This window comes from Ursus maritimus, unplaced genomic scaffold (assembly GCF_017311325.1).
Source record: "Ursus maritimus isolate PB19 unplaced genomic scaffold, ASM1731132v1 scaffold_24, whole genome shotgun sequence".
In the NCBI taxonomy this organism is placed as follows: Eukaryota; Metazoa; Chordata; class Mammalia; order Carnivora; family Ursidae; genus Ursus; species Ursus maritimus.
Window position 1 is genome coordinate 1,698,991 of NW_024424897.1, and position 18,570 is coordinate 1,717,560.

At 62.0% G+C, this 18,570-nt stretch overlaps 1 protein-coding gene across 4 annotated transcripts in view; it reads left to right on the forward strand.

Moving 5' to 3' along the window:
* SLC38A10 (solute carrier family 38 member 10) overlaps positions 1-18,570 on the forward strand; it is a 78,248-nt gene that overhangs the window by 58,449 nt on the left and 1,229 nt on the right. For 2 of the 4 annotated variants that reach the window (XM_040640033.1, XM_040640035.1), the window contains 6 exons: positions 5,235-5,406; positions 11,019-11,186; positions 11,478-11,933; positions 12,563-12,679; positions 15,653-15,814; positions 16,027-16,389. In XM_040640033.1, coding sequence (XP_040495967.1) covers positions 5,235-5,406; positions 11,019-11,186; positions 11,478-11,933; positions 12,563-12,679; positions 15,653-15,814; positions 16,027-16,389 — 1,438 coding nt within the window. The remainder of the gene's footprint in view (positions 1-5,234; positions 5,407-11,018; positions 11,187-11,477; positions 11,934-12,562; positions 12,680-15,652; positions 15,815-16,026; positions 16,390-18,570) is intronic. The other 2 variants (XM_040640034.1, XM_040640036.1) reach the window with 1 other exon arrangement.

The following is an 18,570-nucleotide window of genomic DNA, read 5'->3' on the forward strand; positions in this document are numbered from 1 at the left end:
GGGCTCTGTCACTGCTGCGCAGCGCTCCCACTCCCACGCACTGAAGCTTGCACGGGCTTGGGCCTAGTTTGGGACTTGGCCTTTGTCCACGTGGCTTGCCGCCGTGGCTGTGGTAGCGCCCCCTGCTCTGGGATGCATCACTCTGGAAACTTTTTCTTTTTTTATTTGGATCCAACTTTTTTTTTTTTTCTCTAAGTTTATTGATTTATTTTCAGTGATCCCTACATCCAGGGTGGGGCTTGAACTCACGACCCTGAGGTCAAGAGTTGCACGCTTACTGACTGAGCCAGCCAGGTGCCCAGCTCGGGAAACATTTTAATTCTGACCCCCCTTCCTCACTTTTATTAATGACATTTCTGGATATGCTTGCCTGTTCATTTTTCATGTGAATGTTTGAATTAGCCGATCTGACTGTTGACAAAACTAAGTCCCCCTTTTTGTTTTTTTAGTCTCATTGGAATTCTTTGAAGCTCTCAATTAATTTAGAAAGTGTCGTTGTCTGTGCTCTGGCGAACCTGCAGTGTATCCTTTGCAGCCCCCCGCCCCCGTGCCGTCGTGGGGTGTGGGGTCCAGCCCACATTTCCCAGACTGCCGGACGGCCGCATCACTGCCTTTGCGATCCCCCAATCCCCGATCCCGGGAGCCCCTCTTCCACCAGCTTCTCCCCTTGCCCGGTTCCCGTATTAACTCTTTACCCCCCCCCCCCCATTACACTCTAACCACTCCTCCTTCCCAGTTGTTCGCACTTCTCTGTCCTCATCTGTGTGTCCTGCCCTCTGGCCGCGGTGTCGGCAGCGTGCGGGGCCACTCACCGTCTCCTGACTGGGCCGCGGGAGCTCCCAGTGTTTAACTGTTGAGCCTGGTGTGGCCGTGGCGTCGTGTATGCGAGCGAATGTGCGTGTTCACGTACCTGCACACCCGTACACGTGAGCACACGTGGAATTGTGGTACGGAAGCGCCCATCTGTGCCTGCTTCACTGTGGTTTTTAAATCCAGAAGGCACGCCGAATCGCATTTACCATTTGTGAAGGTGGTGAAGTTTCTCTCTCTGACTTAGCCCCCTGCTGACTTGTGTATCACAAGTCAGTTCTGGAATGTGCCATACTGTTCGTATGTGTTGCTGTGTTTTATTTCCAAACATGTAGCTTTAGTGTTTTGAGGAAAATGAGTCTTGCAAGGGACAGACTTGGCCAGGTGGCTGCAGTTTGGTGCACACAGACCTTGGGTCTGGACGGCATCTGCTTGGCTCCTTTCTCCTTTCTGCTCCCGGAGCTCTGGCTGTTGCTCCTGTGGAGGGCGTGGACCCAGCATCAGGCCCGGGGTCCGCGTTCCCCGGCTCACCCAAGGGCTCGTTGAACACAGGCCTAGAGAAGAGCTGGACCGGGGTGCGTGGGTGATGGGCGTGTCAGGACTGGGCTGCGGAAGGTCTCAAGAGGAGGAGTGTCCTGGGAAGCGTCTTTGTAGGAGCAGCAAGGACTGTGGACACACAATGTGCCCTTAGTGAATCGAAAAGGAACTTTCTCTGCCATCATAAGTTCATTTTTTATCTTGAGAATCAGAGAAGTTGGAGGGTCTCTCCAGTCTGGACCTGGGTGGAGGTGTGGGGAATTGAAACGCCCTGCGGCCGGGAGGCCAGCAGGGGGAGCACGAGCTGCCCGAGGGCCCCTCCCCCCGAGGAGAGAGCAGGGGGCTGCCGTGGTCACAGGCCGGCAGTGTGCTCCTGGAAGGCTGTAAGTAAGGGAATGTGTAACACTGAGACTCGGAGACAAGTGAGCCACCCACGGGTCGCTGTCTGACCTCCACCAGAGCACGGCACCCACGGCCTTCCAGCTGGGATCCGTGGGCTGGGCCAGGGTACACAACGACCTGGAGACCAGGATCGGGGTGTGGCCGCAAGGCAGCCGGAGCCCCTTTCTCCAGGTGTGTTTCTTCAAGAGGTGCAGAATTTGAAACCAGGTGTTGTTCAGACAGGCTTACCTGTAAGTAGTGAAAGTGAACGCTTCATCCCCTCATAGGTGCTTTTTTGTTTTTGAATTGGGGACCTCAGCAGATCTGGGGGCTACAGGTCATGGCTTGAGGGGTGCTCTGGGACACCGTGGCACATCTGGCCCCCAGGCCAAGCCCCGGGTTTTGCCAAGCTTGGGCTAAGCCCTCAGAATGTGCTGTGTTTCTCCTCCTGGGGCCCTGCTGGGGGACTGTGGAGTCAGAAGGTTGGCACACTGGACACACCACCCTCATCCTGTTGGACTCCTGTGGCCCGGAAGGGACTGGGCTTGGGACTTCGGAGGTAAGGCTGAGCTCCAGGCACAGCCGACCCCCTGCCCCTGTCCTGAGGCCACGGCACCCCTGGACCCCAGGCTGCCTCCACTGGGGCTCCCCATCGTCTGTCCGCTGCGGGCCCAGATGGCAGAGAACTTGGCTCCTTCCCCCAGGAGCAGTATCCCTTATTCGGGATTTTTGAGAACCCGTGATCGTTCTTTTTGGCACACATTCCACAGCCAGTCTCCCAAACTTCAGTGGCAGAGCGGGGGCCCTGGGAGCTCTGGCCTCTTGTGAGATCCTGGGGCCTCATAGAACTCAGGTCTGTGCCAGTGGTCAGCATGTAGTTGTCACGGTGCCTCGGGGGACTTGGACGGCACCTGTGCCCTTTCCCAGTGTCCGCCCCACCTGGAGCGCCTGCACTGCTCTGAGGCCGTGTCCCTGCTCCCACCCTGGCTCTGGCTGACTCTCGCCTCCAACCCGTGCCTGCTGGCAGACGGTAGTCTGGTCACTGCGTCAGTCATCACCCCGTGGACCAAGACTTGCTTGGTGTCTGGTGTGGCCCCACTGTGTCCTTGCCGATACCTGCGTGGCATTCGTCTCACAGCTGTGCTCAAGCCGGAGCGGCTCTGGCTTCCCTGCCCAGGGGTTCGTGGACCTATGGTGTTTCTTCAGAGGAAAGGTGAGGGTGGCAAGCTGGGAGGAGTGACCCGTTACAGAGGCTCTGGCTGGCCCTGCAGGCTGCTCGTGCTCTGGACCATGGTCAGCTGGCGAGTGCCCTGCAGAGCCCAGGGCTGGCTGGTGGGCCCGGGGTGTCGGGAGACGAGTGGTGTCTCAGCAGAGGGGGCATGGGGACTGCCGCCGGTTGGGGGACTGGGGATGGGGCCGAAGGACGCAGTCCGCAAGAGGGGACACGGGGTGTCCGGGCAGGTGGCAAGGGCAGGTGTGTGCGTGAGGCCCCGTAGAGCTGGTTCCTTTTCTGGAACTTCCTGGCTCCACGCAGGCCCTTCTTTGTAAACCAGCCTCACGTTAATGTGCTCTTGGTCTTCTTCAGGAAGCTCGCTGTCTCCCAGTGTTGACGGAGTTCATGTTTTTTATTCTGCGTGTGATGTTTTTGTTTTTAGCCCAGAAAGCCGAGGGTTAAAATAAATCATTCCGAGTCATGGGTGAAATGTTGCCATTCCAGTCTCCCGTGGGAATGCTCAGCGATGTGCCACAAAAATAGCCCAACGTATAGTGACCGACCAAACGGCTTCTGCTTTGTGTCCCCAGCGTTCCAGGGGGGCCCCATGCGGGCGCCGGGCTCGGGCCGTCCTGGAGCAGTCTCCTCGCAGAGCGGCCGGCCCTGCCGAGCCCTAGGGGCTCCTGCCCACTGCTGGCCGTTGTCCTGTCCGTGCGGTGGGGTCCAGGTTAGGAGAGGGACCTCTGTTGTTGCTTCTCGGCACGGTCGTTTCTGCTGTTGTCTGGGGAGGTACAAATACAAAATGCAAGGGATTTAAAGTGTCCTTCTGTTTAAACTTTTAAAAGTGACCTTGGTCACTTCTGGACACCATCACTGCCCCATGAATCTTACCTTCCTGGGAAGAAGATGTCCTCTGCTGAAGCTGAGCGTACTCACACTTTTAGGAAAATGACCTGTGGCGGGGGCGGGGGGGCGCGTGACCCCAAGCTGCGTATTGTGGAGTCTGCGGGTGCTCTGGCTTCCCAGATCTTGGCGCGTACCTTGCGTAGCCCTGTTGCACCTGGCCATGACAGGCGGGTTTGGGGGGGGGTCAGCCCAGGGCCTCTGGGAGTCCACAGACCTCCCTGACCCATGGCTGACCTTGGGAGCACGGCCTGCCCTTGGCCTCTGAGCCCCGAAGCGGGAATGTTTGTGGAGTGCCGCGCAGAAACGACCAGTCCTGGAGGCTTCCTCCGGCCGGTCTCGCCCGCCTTTGTGAGCAGAGGCCCTTCCTCCGAGGAGCGCCCCTTCTCCAGCTGTGTTGGACCCAGGTATGGCTCACTGGTTTTTTTGAACTGGTACATTTGAAAGTCAAATGACACTGAAAGAAACGTTTGAATCCTGGTTCCGAGACTGTAGAGAGGTGAGCGGCCGGGTCTCCCTGGCTCTTGGGGCAGGTCGCCTCGCGGGCTCCTCTCCTGCAGACTTGGCAGGACCAGGAGTCCCTGCTCCCCGGGGAGAGCCTGGTGAGCCAGGCGCACGAAGGGCAGAAACAGCTGCGTCGTCCAGAGCGCTTGTCCGGCGTGTGCGCGTCTTAAAATCGGCGCTGCGGGGGAGACGGCGCTCCGTCAGGCAGGGCTGCTCGTACTGAATTGCTCATTGGCCCATCCCCAGAGGGATGGGGTCGGGGACGAGGACCCTCGGCCGTCAGTGGCGTGTCCATCACGGCTCAGTGAGCAGCCCCGATGGGCACCCAGTGTTGAAGGGGGGCTCCGAGCCGCCTCCTCCATGGCTTCCACCCCATCTGTGCCAGCGGCTCGGGGCGTGTCCCCCTCCGTGGCTGACATGGCAGGCAGGCTGATCGCACGCTGGGCGCTCTGCACGGCTTGGGTGAGGCGTGGGATGCCAGAGTGCCCCCTCAGGGGCAGGCAGGTGCCCGGAGATTCTGGGCACCCGGCCTCTGCGGCCATAGGTGCAGGCGGCTCTGGCCCTGCTCCCCAGGAGGCCTGGTCGGTGGGCTGGGGGTCTGCACTCTGCAGGCTGCCCTCACGCCGCCCCCAGCCCGCCCCTTCTTCCACGGCCAGCCCGGCTCTAGCAGGTTTGTCTGACGAGTCAGTCACATTCACCAGTTAGGGACCACTGTCTCCTAGCGGCCAGCGCGAGCGGCAGGCAGGCCAGCGGGGCCACGCCTGAGAGCGCTGTGCTCCCCAGCCCTTCCTGTGCACTGTGCCCACAGGCCCCCTCCTCCCCTGTGCGGGGCAGGGGTGCAGGGACTGCCTGACCCCTTTCGTCCTTGGGTCTTTGTCTTGTGCAGGTGGTGCTCTGGGTTGGCCTGGGCATCCTGGTGGTCAGCACACACACTACCCTGTCCGTGAGCGAGGAGGCCCCTGTGGACTCGGCCGAGGAAGCCCTGGCTGGCCGGCTCGAAGAGGCCGAGGGCGTCAGGAAGGCAGAGGCGGCTCGGCTCCCAGGTACGCAATCTCCAGGTACGCACACGGCCCCCCGGCCCCGTAGCCTTCTCAGGGCATCCCCGTAGCCTCACCTCAGGGTCGTGGCGCGCAGGTGGCACTTCCAGGCTGTCTCACCCGCCCCAGTCCCGTTTGGGTGGTAGAGTAGGGCGGGGCCTCCAGGGGCCGGGTACCGCCGCCTGCCTGCAGGGCGTAGCAGGAGGGAGAGCTCAGTGCTCTCCGTTCAGCCGCTGACAGGTTCGCAGGAGCGTGGCTGTTGTCACGTGTGCTTGCTCTGATTTGGGGATGAGGGTTCAAGCCGGTCAGTGGTGCCCCATGGCTTCGTTCGATGTCTCCCCTTGCTGTTGGCCCACTGGGCCGTGGGAGGGGATGACCCACGCAGCCTTCTCCAGCTACAGGCCTGCCTTGGAAGGCTCTGTGACCCCACCCGTGGCCACGCCTGTCTGGGTGCAGAGTGGTTTCTGAGTGTGACTTTCTGGGCTACAAAAGGGGCTCCATCGTGTCCAGAGTTGGTTCAGGGACAAGAGTTTTCTTGGAGCTTCTGGCCATCCCAGGCATAGATGGGAGGGGTGCAGGGAGAGCTTCCTCCGTGCCAGTCCCTCATCCCCCAGCAGCTCTGAGTGGCACCAGGCTTGGGTACTAGGGTGGGGGGTGTGCTTCATGCTGGAGGCTTCTGCTCTGATGATGGGGGGGTTTCAGGCATTCACACTAATAATGTGTCCATACGTTCTGACTCCCCTCCCCTGCAGATAGACCCCCACTTGGACTGAGATTTGCCAGGCTGCGTGCCTGGCATGCCCTTCAGGGGGAGGCCCCTCGAGGGGATCAGTGCTGTTTGCCTGTGGGTTGCAGGTGCCTTTTGACGGTGATGGCCAAGGGGTGTCTGCCCCAGGTAGGAGCCCCGGTCTCCCCACCTACGATGATCAACAAAAGAAAAGGTCCCAAAAGGCCCGCAAGAGGGTTGAACATGCCCTGGGTCCTTGTCGGGCCAGCCTGCTGGCGGTGGAAGGTGCGTGGCCCTTAGATTATTGCTGTCTCTGTCTCTGGGCTTGGAAAGCCCCTGGCTGGCGTCCGTGCCCCCCACAAACCCCCGTGGGAGCACAGTCTCTCCAGGGGCTCAGAGGAACGGGCCATGCTCTCTCCTGCCTTCTTGGGGTGACGAGGGCTGGCAGAAAGAGTCCCCTTTCGGGGTCCCTGTCGAGAGGGCCCTGGGGAATGGCGGGGTTCACCAGAGCAGCAGATCAGAGTGGTCAGAAGCCGCCTGAGTGTCTGGTGCTGAGTTGCACGGATTCAGCAGTTCGGATGGAGAAGGTCCGCTTCAGGAGGGAAGCGGGTAGTCTGCCTGTGCCGCTGTCAGCCCCGCTGGGTCCCTTACCACCGGGCATCTTGGCCTTGTGTGCTTTGGGGATGGCCGTGGCCGAGCTGGATGCGGGCACCGGTGAGCCCGTCTCAGCCGGCCATGGATCTTCCGGCATCCGTCGGCACCGGGCTGCCTGTCACCGTGGCACCGCACCGCCGCGCTCCGCGGCCTGTGTTGGCAGCTGCATCCTGTGGCCGAGGTCGGCCGCGGGCTCACCTGGAGCCCGCCGAGGCCACATCTGGTTTCCATTGCTTCCATGAGCCCATAACAAAACACATGGCCCCCCTCAGAACCACATGCCGTTCGTTTCTAGCGCGTTCTCTGTGTTTCTTGCCCCTGGCCTCCCCCATGATTGATGGGTTGCCTCGCTGAAGCAGAGCTGGGACCGTGGGGGCCTGCGCCGTGTGCGCACCCTGTCGGACTTCTGCCCGTCAGCCTGGAGTGGGCTTTGATTGGTCTCTTTGATGTTGTGGAGGCCAGAACGGTGCCGGCTTTCCTCGGAGCCCCGCACTGGCCCCGGGACAGATGATGGCGGTCCTGCCCTACTGGGGACCCGTGGGACTGGGACCCTTGGCCCGGCACTCTTGGAGAGCGGAGCCCGGGCCACACACTGGTGTGGTGAGCCCCAAGTGTGGAGGAAAGAGGTTGCCGGGCCCTGCGAGGCAATTATCTGTTAAAAAGGCTAATTAGGCCATTTATCTCCTATCTGATAGCGCCCCAGAGGGTCTGGCAGGTCAGGTCGAATTCTGTAACATGTCTGGCTCCCTCCTCTGAATGCGGCCGCGTCCCCTGTCCTCCCTCCCCTCCCAGCGTCCCCACCCTGTGTCATGGTGTCGGAGCACCCCTGGTGCACTCACTCCCCTGCCACCACCCCGCGGGGCTTCTGCTCTGTGGGGAGAAACACCAAGGGCCAGAATGGGTGTTCTGGGTGTCAGGCCGGGCAGCAGGCTAAAGCCTGGGGGGCAGCATAGCTGCTGTGGATGCAAGTGGCAGAGGGTGACCACAGGCCCGCGTGGGAGCTCGCAACAGGGTCCCCTTCCCCCGTAATCTCTCTCCTGAGGACTCCGCCCCTACATGCGGGCGGGAATGTGTCCACGATGAGATGCCAGGGCGTGTGTGAGGGACACGTGGCTCTGCGTGTGTCCATTCTCTCCCCTCAGCTGGGCCAGCTTGGTCCCACCACAGCCCCCCTGATCCCTGGCGAGAGGGGCTTTTGTTGGCCACCGTGCTGTGGCACCTGCCCCCACTGCCCGCGTGTCACTCATGCCCTCCAGGGTGACTCCGCCAGCCCAGCCGCACTGCATTTTGAGGGGCCCCTGGGGCAGGGAGGGCACTGCCTCCCATGGGCAGCCCTGAGTGACCTGGACCTGCCCTCGGAGGCCCTCGGGGAGTGGCTCACCCACCTCCATCCGCTGCCCGTGGGTAGACCTGCTGCTCGAGGGGACAGTGAGGAGTGAGGCTTGGGCCACTGTGGCCCTGTGGCTGGGACGCTCGGGTCTGAGGAGCCATGGCGACTCCTGCACACTTAGAAAGATGAGAGAATGCAGAGGTCGAGACTGCTTCTGCCAGCCACGCCAAGAAGAGTGGGCTTCGGAAATCCGCGCTCCCCAGCCCGCTCTCACTGTTGTCTCGAGGGCAGGCGCTTCCGAGCAGCGCCGGAAACTGGTCTCCAGAAAGTTACCTGTCAACACGGGGCCTGCCTCTCTGCTCTTCTTGCCTTACGAGTGCATGGCCCTGGGGTCCCACGTGTCTCCTTAATCGGGGTCCCTCCCGGTTGACAGGGACTCCATCTGTGGGCTCAGGTGTGGTTGGAGTGGCCCTTTATTTTGGTGCTTGCTGTCTGAGGTGATTGCCTTCCGTCTTAACTGACCCCCGGGTCTCCGGAGAGAGGCTGGTCGAGGCCGGCCACCAGAGCAGGCTCCCCAACCCAGGCGCTCGAGTGCAGACTTCCTTGGTGCCCTGGGCAGGGCTGCTGTCGAGGTTGTGCCCCCCATGCTGCAGCCCCAATTCCGTCTTCAGAGCCCCGAGTGCGGTTTCCATCCTCCTGAGCTGGCATTACAGACTTGATACCCACGCTGGACCCTGGAAAGGAAAGCCTGGCGGGTAACTGTCCATCGGCCTGTCTCGGGGGCCCCCCGCCTGCAGCACCGCAGGAGGGTCAGCAGGTCCCTCGTCACGGTGCGGTGCATGTCCTCTGAGAGCCAGGCTGTCCCGGGCAGCGCGGGGTCTACCGCTGTCTGGCATAATGAGGCATAGACACGGAATTGTCCTGGGTCTGTCCTGGGTCATCAGTGGTTGCTGGGTCCTGGCGACGACCCTGAGGGCGAGTGAGGTGGCCGCTGACTGCTGGGGGTCCGAGGTGCCCGCCGCTCACAGGGCCGTGTGCTGTCTACGCGACCCCAGCCCCCGGCAAGCGTGGGCAGCTCTTCAGTCACTCGTTCTGGGGGTTTGTGTTTGGTTCGTTGTGCCAGGGGCATCGCTGGCTGACTATCCGTTACGGAGAGCCCGGCTCCAGCTTAGGGCGCACAGGTCCTTGCTGTGGTCAGTGATGCCAGAGGCCGGGGCCAGTGGCTCCAGGGGTGCAGAAGCCCCAAGGCGCCTTGGTCTTGCCATGCAGCTGGGTGTTCCCCGCGGGTGGTTGAGAGCGCGCCCCCACGGCGGTGCTTGAGGGCCCTGGCAGAAGACTCTGTCCTGCCGCCCGCGTGGGGTTCCCCCCCAGCCCAGCGCACCAGCCTGCACCTGCTCTCACGGCGGACTTGCCTTGGTCCCTGCGGGACAGGACCATGCACAGGCGACTTGGTCCTGTGATAGCTCGGCAGTTTCCTTTGTTTTCTTGTGTTTTTCCTTCCCCTTCCAGCTCTTTTTCTTTTATTTTTTTAAAGATTTATTCATCAGAGTGAGAGAGCACAAGCAGGGGGAGGGGCAGAGGGAGAGGGAGAAGCAGGCTTCTCGCTGAGCAGGGAGCCCAACACGGGGTTCGATCCCAGGACCCTAAGATCATGACCCGAGCAGAAGGCAGATGTTTCACCCACTGAGCCATGCAGGCGTCCCTTCCGGCCCTTTTTCTTAACTTTGTGATCCATTAGACAGACACCTTGATATGGTGATTCCTGTTTGAGCACAGGGCCTCTGGGAAGGGGTTAATTGTGTGATGGAGACCAGGACGTTCACATGCGTACTGTTATCAGCCAGTTGGTTCAACTGTAGAGTCCAGAGTCTGCTTACTGCTGGCTCGTCCCCACCACCTGGCAGGGCCCCATCCCTGCCCTGGTCTGGGGAGGGCGCTGTCCACAGCTGCCACCTGGCGCCCATATGTGTGAGGGCACCGCCCCGGGCTCGCGGGTCCCATCAACCTGGGTAGTTTCCTCTCCTTCAGGACCGGCAGGGCCCCGTCCAAACAGGACCGCTGCAACACCCCAGCCTCCTTGCCTCGGGCTAGCAGCACTGCTGCCCATGGAGGACGTTAGTCTCCCCTTCTTTGGGCAGCTTGTGTCCTGCGATGGGGAGCAGAGGGTGCTTCCAGCCTCTGGGGTAAAATGACGGTTTTTTAAAGTTTCTTTTCCCACGATGTTTGGTTTTTGCCACATTTGCCAACTTTTTAATGGTGACCGTTTCCTAACAGGCTGCGTTTTGGGCCTGGTCTCCGGCGCCACGGTTACTGTGCAGCCCAGCCGAGCAGTCGCACAGGACGGCTGTGTGGGGACAGGGGTGGTGCTTGGGGGCGGGGGAGGCGCCGCTTTGCAGGCTGTGCCTGTGGCTCTCGTCTTCCTCGCTGCTCATCCTCAGCGTCTGCAGTAAAACGCCCACAGCATCACACATCGGTTTTCCCAGCGGCATTCTCCTCGCGCACCTCGCAGCCCCCGCCCCCAGGCCTGTAGCATGGGGTTGAGTTGTGGCAGGGTGGTTGTCCTGGAGAAGGGGGACCGTAGGCAGATGCAGGCCCCAGGCTGCCGCCCCCGTCCTGCAGCAAACCGCGGGTTCGTGCTGCCATCTGGTGGTGACGGCCAGTATTCCGTGGCGCCTGGCTCTTCTGCACCCAGTTAGGTGTAAATTGCATTTTGACATATTTTTGTTATGAATACACATGAAAAATGACAGTTTTCTGTGTTACTTAGCTGCTAATGATTGAACAGGAAAAAAATAACTGCTTAGGCTCTGCCATTCGACTAGGAAATGTGATTACAATCTAGGGAAAACCGCCCAGTCCCCGTGCTGACGGGCGGTGTAGCCATGTGGAAACACTGCTCAATTAGCTGTGCCGTGCTTGCAGGCCAGAATCCAATTGTGGAGGTGGCCGAGGACGGCCGAGATAAGCCGAAGCTGCCAAATGAGAAAGATGAGATGGAGCAGGCCCAGATTAAGGGCCCCGTGAACGTGCCCCAGAGGGAAGGCGCCAAGGAGAAGCAGGAGGAGGCGCAGTTGGACCGCCCCGGCCAAGGTGGGGGGTGCGCAGTGGGGGAGGGTGGGGGGGGCCTGCCTAAGTTCTGGTCCTTTCTGCCTCCTTCCTGCTGTGACTCAGATGCACGCTCTCCCCCGGCCCCCACCAGCTGGCGTGCAGCTGCCCCTTTTGTACTTCTCTAGAGGTGGTATCCGTGCTCTGATCTGTGAGAGGTGGCACTTGCCAGCCTGTGTCGCAGTGTCAGGCCCTGGGACTCAGTTCACTGTCACTCCTGGGAAGGGGGCCGGGCCACCCTCTCCTGCCTGCCCCCTGACATGTGTCTCCTTCCAGGTGTCGCGGTACCTATGGGCGAGGCCCACCGCCACGAGCCCCCTGTCCCTCATGACAAGGTGGTGGTGGATGAAGGTCAAGACCAAGAAGAACCGGATGGGAATGAACATCCGTCCAAGCACGTGGATGAAAAGGTTCCGGGGGGCAAGGCTCAGATGGCACCACCTCTGTCAGATTCAGAAAGAGAGAGGCCCAGACAGGACCAGGTCTTGGAGGTAGCAGGTGGTCTCCCTGAAGATCCCCAGAAGGTTCCAGAAGACAATGGTCAGCCAGTCATCGAGCCCGTGAAGGAGGACCAGGGGCCAGGCGACAGGGGTCCACAGCCAGGGCCCCAGGCGGTGCCACCCCAGGGGCAGGACGCCCCGGCAGCTGGTGCAGGGGAGAGAGCAGGCGGAGTCCCGCTGCCGGGCCGGGCCGCAGGGGCCGCGGGCAAGCTGGCGGAGAAGAGTGAGCCCGGTGGGTGTCAGCTGTGCTTGTCTTGGCAAACTCCTCTCCCTGAGACGATCCTCCGGTGGGGTACCGGGAGAGGCCAGCAGGGGCAGTGGGAATTGAATACCCCTCCTTCTGCTCCCACTCCCACTTGGCTCCCAAGATCAGCACGTGAGTGCGTGAGAGCAGCAGCCCCTTCCGCAGCTGCTGGGGAAGCCGGGCGTCTGCTGACGTGACAGCTCCCGTGGTATCTGTCACACACTTGTTTGCCGGACCACTAAGCGTCAGGTGCCGCGCTGTTCCTGTGCGTCTGGGCCCTCACGGGCGACGCGCGGGGAGCGCTTGACAGGTACCACGTGGTTAAGTGCTGTCTCGGCGCTGGTTAGGACGGTTCTCGCATGTTAATTGGTGAAGGTAGTTAACGCTGGCTCGCTGCCACGAGCTCATGAGATTGTTAAATATGTTTTTATTACTTCCCTGGTAATCATCAGGTTGGATGTAAACTGCCGACAGAGGGAGGGGCGATGAGGAGGGTGGTTTTAGGAAGCCTCTTCCCCCCCCTCCCGCCCCTCCCCTCCCGCCTTCAGCCCCCACCTCCCCCACCCGCCGCTTCCTTCGGAGTTCTTTGCGGACCTCTTGACTCTCCATGTGTGCAGGTGGGAAGGCTCCCCTCCTGGTGAAGCCGGCCCCTGGGGCCGGGCCGCAGGCAGAGCCGCGAGAGCAGAGGAACGCGGAGGGCCAGGGCGGAGGCCCCGCTGGCAGCAAGCTGGAGGGTAAGGCCTTTGCTTCCTTGCTGCACCCTCCCCGGGGCCCAGAGCCATCTGCCCCTTCCTTCCAGACCCACAGCGATGACAGGGAAGGAGCCGCAGATGCCTGTCCTCCCCTGGGGGACGTTCGAGTCCCCCCCCCAGCCTCCGTACTTCCTAGCTTCCGACTGAAGAAAGACCTGAAGTAGTCTCCCTTGCCCACCAGCTGCTTGCTCTGGGTTTCCCCGCCCCCCGGCACAGTTTTGTCTCTCTTAAAAAAACATCTCTTGTCCTGTCACGTGGTTTTCCGTTCGCCTTCGTGGCGCTCTCGGAGCAGCCATGTCAGTGTTCCTCACTGAGTGGTGTTCGGCACCGCCAGGGCAGGGGCGCTCCTGCCTCCAGACACTGCTTATTTTCAGGAGGTGCCTTCGTGGCCCAGGTGGGAGGGCAGGTGGCTGTTGCTGCCCACCTCACCTCAGCCTCCGAGTGTCCCCCCATAGCTCGGGGACGCTTGTGCCTATCTGCGGTGAAGACCCAGCTCCTGTCCCGAAACAAAAGCTTGTCACACCCTTTGTCTCCAGCAGTTAATCCTCCTTCAGACCTTCATGCCTGTTTTGGGGTGACCCCCCCCAACCATGTGGCCCAGCCGTGTTGGGCGGTGGCTCTGTAGTGTGGGTGGTGGCAGCCTTCCCGGCGGAGATCTCCTGTTCTCATTTCATTGGTGACCAGGTGACCTCTGCACACCTGCCCCCCAGTTAGAACCCCACCCACCTCCCGGCATTGCCGAGTTTGTCCGCAGAGCAGCCCCGTGAGCTGTGCAAGGGTGCTTCTCGCTGAGCCCCCCGGGGTCTGGGCATGTGGATCTCAGGGGAGCAGCTCTGGGGGCCGTTGCGAGACACACATGGCCCGTGGCACCCCCCAGCTGCCCCCCAGCAGGTCCTGCGGGGACAGCCCGCCCGGAGCACTGGGCTTGGGGCTGCGTGGAGAACCCGTGGGCAGCAGAGGCCTGAGCCAGGAGGCCCTGGAGGTGTTCTGGAGTTCGGTGGCTGCTCCGGGGGCTTCATGTGCGGTGTTTCCTGTCTGGTTTGTCTCCCTGTGTTCACTGATTCCAGTGCTTATACTCTGTTACTTAAACCTGTTTGATTCTTTCAATTTTTTTTCTTTCTGAAAAGACAATTTTCACGGTTTCCTACTCTGCCTTTCTTCCGTACGCCTCTCAATGGGATGAGCAGCCGAAATCAAAAAGATAGTAGCAGGTACGGATCCAGAGAAGCGCGCTCCCGTAGAAGGCCTGCTCGGGGTCTGAGATGCGAGGGCAGAGAAGGCGCAGGCTTGCCGTCCGCACGGCCCCGCCTGGGGCCACCCACGTAGCCTGCCCCCCGGGCTTGGCTCCAGCCCCTCAGCGGGGCTCCCCCGATGCCCTGACTCCTTTCCACAACACCCTGGTCCTGGAGGACGGTGGGTGCTCTCTGTATGCGCTGCCTGCTTCAGGCCTCCCCTCGAGGACCAGAGCCTGCGTGGAACTTCTGCCACGAGCGTGGCCCGATATTCATGAGTTCTGCACGTGTATTAACATCCATCTGTGGCCTGGCGGGCTGGGCTCTGCCCGTGGGCACGGCTTGTCACCACTCTGGTCCACATCTGCCGCATGTCGCTTCTGGCCGGACATGACGTGGCACCACTTCCCCTCCTCCTCCAGCCTCGGTCCCGGGCTGGTCCCCCAAGGCGCCGGGCAGGCTGGGGCCCGCTCCTCCAGCACTTGCCCTGGGGACGGGCAGTTTTGGCAGCACGTGGGGCTGTCCTTGTCCTGTTGACTGTTACGTGGCCATGAGCCATGTGTACCCAGGGTGACAGCGAGGCTCATGGCCGAGGTGGCTGGTCTAGAGCCCTGGGGGGACGGCATGGCGCGCTTCCCTCATACGGAGCCCCAATCCAGCCCACAGGATGTGGCCTTTCTCAGGCAGGTGTCTTTGTGACCTTAGGGTGTCTAGATGAGGGCTGGGTGGGGAGTGGGGACTGCTGCACGGGGGCCCGTCCTCTGCGTGCCTCGTCCGTCCTTCCGTCTGGCTCAGTATATTCCTCACGGGCCTCTGGGGTGGGGGGAAGCCGACCCTGTGGTACCGTGGCAGGCCACAAGTCACCGTTGGGGAGGACGGGCCAGCACGTCTGTGTGTGCCCAGCATCTGAGGCCTCGCCAGGATGTGTGCTGTTACCACTCCCAGAACATCCTTCCTTCTGAACTTGCCCACCCCCAGCCCTGACTGCTCACGTCCTCTTTCACAGTCTCCTGTTTAAAGACATACGTGTTGTAGCCGGTACATAAGCCAGGGCTGCTCGCGGGAGGTAGCTGACCTGGTGCCGAAGCGTTCGTAGTGAAAGGCGAGCTCCCCTGTGCTCCCCCAGGCGGCTGCTGCTGGCTCCGGGCGCTCAGACTCGGGGCCTCTTTCGGGCCCACGTTCTGGGTTGGGGGTGTGGAGAGAGCGGGGCGGGTCCTCTGACACACACCTGCTGTGCTGCCCCTGCCCCCTGTGCCAGCCTGCAGTCCGTCTCCCGGGTGGCGGTCAGGAGCAGTGTCAGGACCCCTTGTGTGTCAGCAGCGGCCTCTGCTTCACCAAGGCCCCAGTTCTGGTCTCTGCTGGAAAGAAAGACAGTTCTGTTTGTCTTAAATTCTCACCTTGGAGGAAACTTCCTCAGAGCGCTGGCTTCTGTTTCTCGAGCAGTTTGTAGCGTAGCCCACCCGGCCCAGGACACCGCCATCATGGCCACGGCGGCTCAGACCTGTGTGGCTTCTCAGCGTTTATTCCCGGGCAGCAGTCTGAGCAGCTGGGCCCCTGCTGGGCACATCTAAACCACAGGCCCACGTGAGCCCGTGCGAGCGAAGGGTGTCCCGGGGAGGGTCCCGCAGGCGACCTGGGCCGTCGCCACGCGTCACACCACCCTTGGCCCGGCACGGCGCCTGTGCAGACGGGGCGGGCTCTGACTGTGTTCTCCCCACGCCAGAAGCCGGCCGGGCGGAGATGCTGGACCACGCCGTCCTGCTGCAGGTGATCAAGGAGCAGCAGGTGCAGCAGAAGCGGCTGCTGGACCAGCAGGAGAAGCTGCTCGCGGTGATTGAGGAGCAGCACAAGGAGATCCACCAGCAGAGGCAGGACAGCGAGGAGGGTAAGTCGGGGCAGGGGATCGTGACAAGGCGTGACCGCCCGCGGTGTCTCCTGGTGACCACGTGTGGCTGGATCCGTGGCTCCGGGGCCTAGAGTCCCTCTAGGCAAAGTTCTGATTCGTGTTTAATTGCTGGCGCGTTCACCTTTCTAGTCCCTGTGCTGGTGGCTTGTGCTCATTTCCGCGGTTACACTGGTGACTTTCTTCTCTTGCAGCTGAAGTGCAGCCCGAGCCTGGGGAGGCCGTGCCCCGAGGTAAGGAGCAGGAGGCTCACGACGGGGGCGCAGCGGGACATCGCCCCCAGCAGCCTTTGGGACCTGCACTCGGAGCTCCCGGGCATCCCCCCGCTCCACTCCGGGGACATGGCCAGCGGTCTGCGGAGGAGCCCGAGGGGGCTGCAGGCAGAGCTCCAGCCGGTCCTCCTGGTGCCGCCGACACGGAGCCCCGGGCAGCCCAGGCTGAGCCGAGGAAAGGCCAGCAGGGCGCTGCGCCCGAGGCCGCCGGTGCTGGCGTGCCAGACCCTGCCCAGGCGCCCAGGAGCCCCGAGAAGCTCGTCGCTGGCGAATTCCCCGAGCAGGGTCAGGACACTTTTGTCAGAGGCTCCTATGAAAGGAAGAAATCCAGAAAAGAGGTGGCCACCGGTGCCAACGTTCAGGAGGCAGATGTGCCAGGGACGAGAGAGATTGGGGACCCTCCCGTGAGGTCCCAGCCAGTGAGCCGAGACCGGGGCCCTGTAGGCCTGTCCAGCAGGTCGGGAGGGGCAGCTCCTGGGGCCCAGGCTGAGATTCATCAGCTGCAACACCGGGCCGTTTCTCCTGGGCAGCAGGGCGGGCAGCAGGGTGGTCACCTGGAGGCCAGAAAGGAGGCCGTCGGTGGGGACCGTGTGCCTGCTCCGGGGGAGGACACTGCCGTCCAAGAACCAGAACGGAGGCGGGACCCTGATCCGGGGCCCAAACCAGCTCTCCCTGGGGCTCAGAAGCCAGACCATGCCAAACCCAACCGAGACCTCAAAGTCCAGGCTGGTTCTGACCTCAGGAGGAGACGGCGGGATGCGGCTCCTGCGGCAGGGGGGGACCTGGCCCCAAGGGACAGGGTCATCATCAGCTTTAACCCTCTCCCAGATGTGCAGGTCAACGACCTCCGCAGCGCACTAGAGACCCAGCTCCACCAGGCCGCGGGGGGCGCTTTACGGGTGGTCCGGCCGGCCAGGTGAAGCAGCTGGCTGGGGGCCCTGAGGAACCCCTGAGCAGCCACTAGCGACCGCCGTCCTCCTGGTCAGCGGGTCTCACGCAGCCACGCTGGGGCCACGTGGGCACGGAGTTAGAGGTCACACTGTGGCTGGGGGCCTGAAAGGCCTCTCAGCATGGCCTCACTGTCCAGACGGCCTGTGCCTTCTCCATCCCGCATCTTAAACTTGTCCGAGTGACTGAGCTCACCAGGACTCAGACGATGCAGCGTCCGGTTGGACCTTGGGAGCGGCTGGCCGGGGAGCGCGGCCCCGACGCGGACGCGGGCCACCGTGAGGGCCCACCATGCACCAGACTCCCGCTGTCTCTAAACGGTCGTTGTGAATGTGATGCCCCGAGCGTCGCGGAGAACCGTAATGAACTGCCTCCACGCAGCGGCTTGGTGGACGCACTTTCGTGTCTGCGGGGCATGGGGCCGGGGCTGCGGGCGTCCCGGGGGTCAGAAGGCTGCCCGAGTGTGCACCCGCCTCTTCCCTTGTCACGCTCCCTCTGCTTTCCCAAACTATAAAGTTGTTTTACGAGTCAGAAACGTCACGCTGTCTGGTCCGTGCAGCCAGTGTGGAGCTGTGCCGGTGGTCGTGAAAGGACGTCTGCTGACCAGACCTCAGGGTGGCCCCGAAAAGACCCTGTGAGCAGCTGGGTGGCGTTTGTGGTGTTCTGTTTTCAAGGAACAGGAGAGCCGGTGGTCACCCCCTGGCCCCCGGGCCGGTGGGCAGGTGTAACCGTGGTGGGCTGCCCATCTGCAAGCCCAGGGCTCATGCCAGCTCTGTTCCCGAGCTCTGAGGGCGGGTGTGCGCCAGACCCTGCCGCCAGGGGCCCTGGGCGTGGCTGCTGGCGGACCGCTGGCCAGAGGTGCCCGGGCACGTGAAGGACCACAGCTGCCGTCACGGCAGCTCCAGCCATGGCGTCTGGCCTCGACTTCCCCTGTGCCTTTGAAATTACATTTATTGTTTATCGTATTTCCTGCGTCCTCAGACGGCCTGACGACTAGAAACGAGTAACGAAAGGCAGAGCTGGTTTCTCCTGACCCCAGGGGCCGGTGCTGGGGGGACAGGAGCAGACGGGCACTGCTCCTGCAGCGGAAAGCCCCTGAGAAAGGAGGATGGGTCTTGGGGTGCTTCCTGTGCTTAAGTAAAAACAATTCCAAACAAACCATACTCAGTGGGAAAACGCCTTCTGGACATTTCCCTAGACTGGAACTCCGTTTGTTAATAAATTTTTAGAGTGGGTTCTATTTCTGGGTGTATTTACTTGGGTGTCTTACCTTGACCCAAGTTTCAGGTCTTCCGGAGGTCAGGGCATCCTCCTGCCATCTGCAAGGTCATGTCCTCCTCAGAACGGGGCACCCAGTCCCGCTCCCCCAAACACTCGGGGTCCTCGTCCCAGTTCACACACTCCCAGCCTCCCCAGCCTGCAGCCCCTCAGGGAACCCGGGACTTCGGGGTGGGGTCACCTTGCCAGAACCACAGGTGGTTTGGCTTCTGACCACAGACTTCTGGCGCCAAGACCGGC